At 35.0% G+C, this 10,222-nt stretch overlaps 1 protein-coding gene across 1 annotated transcript; it reads left to right on the forward strand.

Annotated features, from left to right (window-relative positions):
• Nucleotides 1-66: 66 nt before the first annotated feature.
• LOC126825168 (uncharacterized) lies at nucleotides 67-9,020 on the forward strand. The gene is made up of 6 exons (XM_050554675.2): nucleotides 67-202; nucleotides 1,940-2,104; nucleotides 4,002-4,107; nucleotides 4,936-5,025; nucleotides 6,540-6,602; nucleotides 7,518-9,020. The coding sequence occupies exons 2-6, from the start codon at nucleotides 1,995-1,997 to the stop codon at nucleotides 7,620-7,622; spliced, it is 474 nt and encodes a 157-aa protein (XP_050410632.1). The 5' UTR covers nucleotides 67-202; nucleotides 1,940-1,994; the 3' UTR covers nucleotides 7,623-9,020.
• Nucleotides 9,021-10,222: the final 1,202 nt, after the last annotated feature.

The raw sequence follows: 10,222 nt of genomic DNA on the forward strand, positions 1-10,222 counted from the left end.
ATAACTGTTAACAATACAAATACGAAAATAATAATTATTGACAAAAGAAAAAGCTGTCTGCTAGAAGGGGGGCGTGGTTGAGTTGATGAAAGTGTCAACCTGACTTTTTACTGTGCATAGTAGTAGCCTACACAAAAAGACACTGACAGCGAGCTACTGACAACTGTTAAAATTTATGTGCCAGACAACTGTATGTTATTAGGTATATAAATATATAAATATTTATTGTTATTTTCATTGTGAAGATAAATAGCCTATTTCGTTCAAGTTATACTTGGGCAAGTTGGAGAAGTCAGGGACTAAACAGAGCCACACACACAACACTGTGACTTTAATTATTAGTAGCCTACTGTTTATTTCTAGTTCAATTACTAAATACCAGTGAAACTACTTCCTATAACATAAAGTAAAAACACTGATTGAGACTATTAAATTTACAGTACCCATGAAGTATTCTTTTTATAAAATTCTGTTCTGCCTATCTGTTTTTAAGATATATATGTTTCAGTTTTAAGATTTATAAGATCCCTAGCTGTGGTTGTAGGTTTTTCAGTTTTATTGATAAAAGATTTGTTTTTTATTTATCGATATGTTTTAATGTGGGTATATTTTATTTCCAGCAGCAATTGGTAACCTTAGTGTACATATGTAGTTTGATCTATACCCCAATTTATATATATCCTGAATAATCTAGTTTTTAAATGAACTACCGGGAGGCCTCTATCTTTTATGAAGAGACTTTTCCTTATTCATTTCCTTTGTTACATTTTTTTCATTATCTGTATTTATTTTTATAAATTATAAAGTACATTACATGAACAACCATGGGTGCAATACTACCATATTATCAATTATATAAAGTTGTAAATAAAAAATGTAGTAAGTACATTTTATGAACAACTGCAGGGTGACACCATTATCATATTATCAATTATACAAAGTTGTAAAAAAAAAATTAAACTAGAAGATGTAACCATCAAGGAGGTAATAAAGTGTTACTGTTGAATAGTGTTATTGTCAAATTCTGGACTCAAATATAAACTCTAAAATTTAATCTTTGAATTTTTAATACAAGAGAAGTTTAACATCCTACTGTTCTGCTCTGAACTAGGCTAATAAAGACGGGCATACCATACAGTGTACTATGAGGGAAATTTTGCCTGGCAGCAGCGCTACGGCTTACTCTTATGTCGAATTCCAACTGCCAAGGGATTTTTTATGTGCACGCCAATGTGTACACAGGACCTTGGTTTTCATCCCATCAGAACGACTAGACAGCTGTCCTTGTCAGGCCAAAAAATCTGGATGAACATTCTCGGCCAACGCAGGGATCAAACAACCAACCTCCAGGCTAGCAAGCAAGCGTCTTACCCACTTAGACACTGTGGCCCCTTAATCCAAGAGAACATCCAATTACATGTAATTAATAAGTTAATTAAAACAAGAGAATTCTACCATTAACTACTATAATTATATTGATATATTCCAAATCCTATAGCTACAGTAGACTGCATATTAATCAAAAGTAGGATGTTATACCTGATTCAATTTAATTAATTAATTAAAACAGGAAAAGTACAATAATAACTACCATAATTATTTGGATATACTGATAATACTACAGCTTTGTTCAGGGTTGGTTTCCACTGTTGGTCGAGAAAGTACCCGATTATGATATTCCTGCGTGATTGGCCCTTAATTGCGGGTGGTCAGGATATAAGGCTTGGTATGGATACTAAGGAACAGTATGTGTCTAGTCCTTCGGATGATGAAAAATACAAAAATTGCCCTGTTCAACACTCACTTACGGTATGGCTCTGACTATATAGAGACCTGGATTAAAGTGCCAAGAAGCGGGCGCGGTCTGCAAAATTAGGTCATAATTATTTCATTCGTTTCAATTTTAGTTGACCTGCACTAAATAAATCTTCTTTTTCAGGTAATTGGCAACTAGATAAAACCTGTATTTATACTCATAACCCATATAGATTAATATGGGTCAGCCTAGCATCTCTATATCAAGTATGATTCAATCCCCTGTTGGGTTACTAAGGCCAGGAATGTGGTTACCTGGAGTTCGAAATTTTCACTGCCACAAAGAAAGGTATGTACTGTGCAATGTTATTGAATGGGGTTTAATTAAAGAGGCTTAATTAAAGGTAATGCAGCTTATTGACCCCATTAATTACCTACAGTTGGCAATGATTTTGATTGACCTAATTTAAAATGGATTAAGAACCTTGAAAAAAATTAATACCTCTTCAATATAATAATTTGGTTATTTGGAACCTAACATATGGTAATTTATACTTCTATGGTTACGAGCATGCAATGTGAGCTTACAGAATTGTGACCAATCAGTGGTGTTCACGCTTAATAACTGTTTGTTGATTTCCAAATGTCACAAATATTTTTATGTGTGTGCCAATGTGTACACAGCTAGACTTTTATGGACCTTTTTGTTCCATCCAAACAACTGCCCACATGGTGTCAGCCTTGAACTTTGAAGACACCACCTCATACAAGTCAAGGTCAGGTTCGAAAAGTCCTGTCTTCTTGACAAATCGGCCCCGTTTGTCGCGACGCAGGAGCGCCATCACGTAGTGATCTCTAAAACTATTATGGCCACTTCCACCTTCATTTCTATCGGGTTTGGAGCTCAAAGTACGTCAATAAACTCGTTCTAACTTGACTGAATGAAAAATCTAACATACCTTTCGACTTTGTGGAATAACAATCTATAATTCTACTGATTTTTTTTTGAAAGTCTTATCGGATTCCTGAGAACAGATGTAGGCCTATTTTCTTCATGATCACCATCAAAACATTGAAGAATCCATTATGTCGTAAATTTTATGTTAATTAGATTGCCATTACTTAGATTTTCCTTTTTCTCACTGTTTTATTGTCGATTTGGGATGATACGAATATTTAGTATATATTAAAGACGTCTCTATTCATTTGACCTCATTTGACGTTTAAACCTATATAATGTACATGAATTTTAGGTACTATTTTTTTTTGCGGATGAATACAGCTGTTCTGTATTGTATTCTGTTGTAGACTGTTAAGATTTTGGATCCATGTGTCAACGCTTTAAATCACATGGATCCATTAAACCTTCTAACTGTTTAATTCCATTTTTTTCATTGAAGATTCTTATATTACAAATCTTTCCTTACACTAGAAACGTAATCACTGGGTCTAGATTTGAACCTACGACATTTAAATCAAGCAAGCCTGAAAATAAAAAGGGAGAAGAGAAAAATGCTGTTTAATGTCCATATAACATAAACTAGGCCATTTCAGGACTACCACATGGTTCAACTTTATTTAAAAAATTCACCTGCGCGTAAAGGAGTCTTTTAGCGGGAATAAAACCAGAGAAAACCCACGAGGTTGGACAGGCGACCCTACTCTTTGTCACGTACAAGCGGGGAATTGAAACCACGCCACTTGACTCAATGACAGACCTTGATTCCGTGCGCACACACATTAACTATTTGCCCCCCCCCCCCACCTGAAAATGATTCCTATAGTACATGGCAAAATGGCAGTCAGTCAAAGACAACTTTGTGATGTGTTATTAAATGTCAATAAAACAAACAGAAAATGCAGAAAATTTGTCAGGGGAACTATTTAAAGACTTGACCACTGAAAATTACCTCCAATGAGATAGGGACTGGGCCCTGTTTCTTGAAATCTTAACTAAAGATAAAATCCAAATTTTAGCAGATATACTGAACAATTCTGATTGGCTAAGCACTAAAATCAATCTAATATTATCCAATCAAATTACTAAAATTTGGTTTTTATCTTAGTTAAAATTTCGTGAAACAGGCCCCCAGATCATACTTTGGCTCAAAGGGTGATAGTACTGTATGCATCATGAATGATTAATTGCTAGTTGTGTGCATTTCTGATACACTAGATCTGTTCCCCATTTTCAGTCCTGCTTTCCAAGTAGGACATTTTAACCCCATTTCATTGTGTAATTTTAGTTGGTTATGTGATGCCAGTGAGAAAGACAGAATAACAGCTGTGTTAGAAAGTTTAAAACGAGTAAAACAAGATGATGATACTGGTTCCTTCTATGATATTCACAAGGCAAGTCAAACACAAAAACAGTATTATAGCACTGTGAAATCTTGCTGTTAAAGATGCAATATGTAAGATTTAGATAGAGAGCCGACAGCTCTCGCTATATGGTAATAGACAATGGAAAGGAATACATGTATATTGAAAATTTGAGTCAAATTACTTTATTCTGAGCAAAGTTATCAGTGTTTGAAATTATGATAAGAATAATGAAGTCTCAATTTTCATTGTCCATTTTTAAATCAAATTATTAAATGGCAATCAGGTTTCAATCCATTTAAAATCATGACCATTCGATGGTCTAGAGCGTTGATTATGGGCTTGTCATGTGAACAAATGTATAATTAATAATTTGCATAATGAAAGACCTGCAAAGGGCAGATTTAGCTCTTCGTACTGGTAATGTGTCTCTAAGATCATTTGCGAGACTAATTTTAATTGGTTTTAGTTTAGATTCTTTAATAGTGGAGCTGTCTTAATACTGAGAGAGAAATGGGGTTTAATGTCCACTCAACACAAAGTAGATCATTTTGGGACTAACATATGTTTCAATATTATTTCAATAATTCACTTGCCCGAAGGGGGCCTTTAGCAGGGGGAGGATATCAGAGAACCAGCAGAAAACCCATATAGGTTGGACAGGCAACCCTACTCCTTGTCACGTACAAACAGGGAATCGAAATCACACCACTTGACTCAATGACAGACCTTATGGTTTCAAGCACAGGCATTAACCATTCGGCCACCAAAACCGCAGTCTCCACACAACTGACATCATTGTGTAACATATTTATTTCTTCCGAGTTTGGTTTAAATTTTACTTTTTTCTATTTACAGGTTACTGATAACTTTATAAGAATATTTGTATTTACGTTCGCGGAATGGTTGGATATTATTGAAATTGAAATGAAACCCAATATAACGCATGTAAGTTAAGAAATACCCATATAATGCATGTAAGTTAAGAAATGAAACTCCATAAAACACATGTAAGTTAAGAAATGAAACTCCATAAAACACATGTGAGTTAAGAAATGAAACACCATAAAACACATGTGAGTTAAGAAATACCCATATAACACGTGCAAGTTAAGAAATACCCATATAACACATGAAGTTAAGAAATACCCATATAACACATGGAAGTTAACAGGTGTAAGTTAAGAAATGAAACTCCATAAAACACATGTAAGTTAAGAAATGAAACACCATAAAACATATGTGAGTTAAGAAATACCCATATAACACATGCAAGTTAAGAAATACCCATATAACACATGAAGTTAAGAAATTCCCATATAACATGGAAGTTAACAGGTGTAAGTTAAGAAATGAAACTCCATAAAACACATGTAAGTTAAGAAATGAAAATCCATAACACATTTGAGTTAAGAAATGAAGCCCCTTATAACACATGGAAGTTAAGAAATCAAACCCCATATAACACATGGAAGTTAAGAAACAAAAAAACAAAAAAGGTACGGTATAACTGTTAAAACTAACATTTTACGTGTCTATTCCGACTGGGCTAATGAAGACATGGCATGCGCCAGAAAGTGTGCTATAAGTCAGATTTTGCCCAGACAGATTGGCTACGACCTACTCTTATTTCGATTTCCAACAGTCAGGGGATCCTTAACATGCTGCCACTGGTAATGGTATACACAGGCCAGGATTTCACCCCAGTCCTCCATCTTGCACCACTGACAGGGAAATGAAAGGAAATGGGCTTTAATTATATAATTAACGTCTTACTGTTATGCTCCAACTGACAAGGGGGAAACCTGAGCAACCCTATTTGTAGGTGAGCCAGCACCTTACTCAGACACCATGGCTCCCATGGTAGTTAAGAAATCTGTTCCACAGGTCTATGGTGTTCTAAATGGAAGTTAAAAGTCCTGATGCGCCATTTGCATCTTTGCTAAATTATCAAATTTCTCATGGCTTAATACACGCAAAGTATGTACTCAAATTGATTGTTTAAAGTCATGTAATTAGGAAAATAACATCAAATACCAATGCTTGGATTGGATTTAAACTAGGCCCAACAATAAAAGATGATATCTTGCTATGCTCAAGCAGCATAGATGAATGAAATTTGTAAAAATAAAATGGAATTTAACCTTTTGTGCATTGTTATTCCTATTAGAGATTCAACTTTCACAATATTGTAGTTTGTAATGGATTAATATACGGCTATCAACTGGCGTGATTTCGATTCCCCGGTTGTATGTGCAAGGGATTCATCATATAGCACTAAAAGGACTTTTAAGACCAAACTGAGCATCATAGGCCTGTCGGAGAAACCTTTTCTGCTCTTATAGGTCCCAAATAATATTTCTTACATTTTTTTTTATCATTTTGTTTGTAAATTCCTGTCTGAAATTCAGCTGTATACAGTGTTACAATTGGCTTTATGTATGTAAATATATACATTACAGGTTACAGCATTCTCCTCCGGTTTTCTACCATTGTGTATTCCATTTGCCTGTGTTATCAATCTGGTGAGTTCAAAGCTCGAAATTCAAGGATGGGTAAAATTATAAATTTTTTCCAAGAGTTCATGTTATTGTAAGATACTACTTCCCATTCTATTGATTTTCTCCTGTGTCAAGTCGACCGACTGTTACTATATTTTGAAAAATTTGCTCACAGGAAATAAAATTAAATGGGGTTTATAATCCTAAGTTCTTTGCTCGAACCAGGCCAATAAAGACTTTGAGGGAACTTTTGCCTAGTCTTCATCGAATTCCAACTGTCCTTTTATGTTTACACCAACCGTGAATACAGAACCCCATTTTTTTTCTTTTTATCATATCCAAACGACTTAAACACTGTTCCTCGACAGGCCCACATTCATGCACCACCCAGGAACTCCTAGTTAGCAAGACACAAGGGAAGTAAGAAATCTGTTACTTCTACGTCAGTGTCTTGTAATAAACGTGATAGGGAAAAGGGTCTTCTGTAACGGTGTTTATATACATGTACATCTAAGTTACTACCAAGCAACTTACTTTTTTCCCATTTTTTTTTTTAAGAGGCCACGGTGGCTAAGTGGGTAAGACTGGCTCGCTAACCTGGAGGTCGCGTGTTCGATGCCTGCATTGGCCGAGAAAGTTCATCAGGATTTTCCGGCGTGGTTTCCCCTTGTCAGTGGTGCTGGACGGAAGGCCGGACAAGGACAGCTGTTTAGTCATTCGGATGGTACAAAAAACTAAGGTCCCATGTATACATTGGAATGCACATAAAAGATCCCTTGGTAGTTGGAATTCGATATAAGAGTAGGCTGTAGTGCCACTAACCGGGCAAAATTTCACTCATAGCACACTGCATGGCGCACGCCCCTCTTCATTAACCCAATCGGAGCAGAACAGTAGGACATTAAACCCCATTTCATTTCCATTTTTTTTGTATTTCAGGCCCTTTTTTGGATACCATTTTCAGACATGGGACTAAATAAACGAAGAGTTGATGCATTAAAAGAAAGAATTAGTCTTCAAATTCAAGTAACCAATGTAAATTAACTGTTACGGACAGGAAAATCTAACAATTACCCTGGACCTACTGATTTAGGAAGCGTTGGACTCAATGCCTACACTGATCAATTTGAATTTCAGGCATTTAAGAAAAGAATGTGATCACTGATGGATTTTTCAGCTTTTAAAATTTGTTCATTTTTTATTCAAATATTATATATTTAAATCATTATTTTCAAAATGTGTAAATCACTATTTTCAAAATATGTATATCAGGGATCAAAGGCGTATTTTTTTTCATCGCATGAGCCATGAAGATTAACATTGTGTACAAATTTCAAGTTAAGTGTAGGCCTATGTAGCCTGGTCTAGTGCATACAAAAGATGATTACAGTCATCAAGGGCAGCAGTGCTGAAAATGATAATCAAAAAAAATAGAAAATCAATAGGCTGCCTCATGAATATAAACATTGTGCATTAATTTAAAGATACATTATGGGAGATTAGATAAAGAGCCGACAGTTCTCGCTATAATAGTTAAAAACTAGATAATGTAAAGGTAATTTGTTGAAAATTTCAGTCAAATTGATCCACTATGAACCGAGATATCAGCTTTGGAAATTTGCGCATAGCTCGTTCACCTTTCCTATAGTTAGTACGTTAAATAGCATAGTCTTGATTATCCATTGTTTTGATTTAATTATCAATGAGCGTTAGCAGCATATAGGATTCTAATCCAGTCGATATCGAAGGCTAGCCTTGACATCGAGAGTTGATTATGGTCTTGATAAGTTAATTAATGTCTAATTAATAATTTAGATAACATTTTAGGCCTAAATAAAGACCTGCGATAGGCAGATTTAGCTCTTGCATAATGCATGTTTAATGATAACTTGAATTTTTAGAACTTCAAAAGGACAATACGACAATATATCACATATGTGCATATAATCATTAAAACATGATTATAAAACACTTAATGATATGAAATGGGGTTTAACATCCTACTTTTCTGCACCAAATAATAAGATGGGTATGTGCCATGCCATATGAAATCTTGGACCTCCTGGCTAGTGAGCCAGCAAAAAAAACACTTTTTTCTACAAGTTGATCCTAAGCAATTCTAAGTTCGGCTATCCACAATGGACATCTAAAGTTCACTTGATTTCATACCTCCATCTTTATTGTCTTAGAAGCGTCTGATGATGAATGAAGGATACTAATTTCTGTCTATGAACATCAATATCAAGATGGTATCTAGAAACACAACATAGTCCATAAATCTAAATAATATAGATGCATTATTTTTTTTAAAAATACTCTTTATTTATATATTTCATTGCAGCAAGATAAACTTCAGATAATTTTTATTTCATGGTAATTTTTATTATTTTTAAAAATACTCTTTATATTTATATTTAAACCCACCAGTTGTGTTTGTATAATTCTAATATTATTGTAAATTTATAATTATTTTTTTTTACATAAATTGTGAATTATTTGCTCAATAAATTTTGTTATTAAATGTTAAAAGCATTGATTCACTATTCTCAATATAGATCAACCAGTAAGCAACGCACCCATTGGATTGAAATACATATAGGGGCTGCTGTCAGTGTAGCAATGCTAAAATAGGGTGCCAGGGGCTCTTCCCTGTGACAATTTTTTTAAGAGAGAGAGAGAGAGAAATGGGGTTTAAAGTCCACTCGACACAAACTAATTAACTAATTCATTTGCACTTAGAGGTCTTTAGCATTGGGAAGGTCCCGGAGAAAACCCACGAAGTTGGACAGGCGACCCTACTCCTTGTCACGTACAAACAGGGAATCGAAACCAGACCATTGACAGACCTTATGATACAGCGCGAACGTGGTAATCATTCGGCCATCTACCCCTGCACAATTTTTAAGCTAATGAACTCATTTGCACATTATTGGGGGAGGGGGGGCTGAAGAATCCCCAGCCCCAAGTTCTGAAGAACCCGGAGCACATAGAATCGTCAACTTTAACTTTTCTATGATAAAATATCATTCACCTATTCTATTGTTCTGAGAGATACAAAATTTTCATTCTGCAACCATTTTCTTCAGTGTGCCAACATTGAGATTTTGTGTAGGCTAACACATAGTCTATCATGAGTATTCATGACTCGCACCAGAAATAGAATGACACAATGTTTGGGAAATATCCCCCCCTTTTCTTCGCAGATTGTTTCCCTTATTGTGGTTTTGTTTTAGTCAGGTGTTTATGCATTGCAGTCTTTATGCTTTTACTGTAAGGGATCGAATCCAGAATCATTGTTATGGTTAAATATATTAATACAAATTGAGTGTCTTGTTACAATATTCAATATAATCGACATGATTATAAACACAAAACATAATATGGAACACAATTACTATTTTAATTAAAGCAACGATTCATTGAGGGTTTTATCAGTGTTATATTTTTGAGCTTATTACGGTCATTTTTATTTCAATAAATCGCTTGTGGTAGGCGACCCTCCTACTCCTTGCCACATACAACCGGGGAATCGAATCCATGCAAGTGGACTCAATGACAGACCTTACGATACAGCGCGCACATGCTAACCATCCAGCCCCCCTGTTAATTCAAATGCCTCTCCAAGAAGATATATTTGAAAGTAG

Source organism: Patella vulgata, chromosome 6 (genome assembly GCF_932274485.2).
Source record: "Patella vulgata chromosome 6, xgPatVulg1.2, whole genome shotgun sequence".
NCBI classification, from domain to species: Eukaryota; Metazoa; Mollusca; class Gastropoda; family Patellidae; genus Patella; species Patella vulgata.

Bases quoted from the DNA above. Each gene is read 5' to 3' on its own strand.
- LOC126825168 (XM_050554675.2), top strand. From the start codon at position 1,995: ATGGGTCAGCCTAGCATCTCTATATCAAGTATGATTCAATCCCCTGTT. The intron at 2,105-4,001 runs GTATGTACTGTG...GTGTAATTTTAG, and splicing joins TTTCACTGCCACAAAGAAAG to TTGGTTATGTGATGCCAGTG. The intron at 5,026-6,539 runs GTAAGTTAAGAA...TATACATTACAG, and splicing joins TGAAACCCAATATAACGCAT to GTTACAGCATTCTCCTCCGG.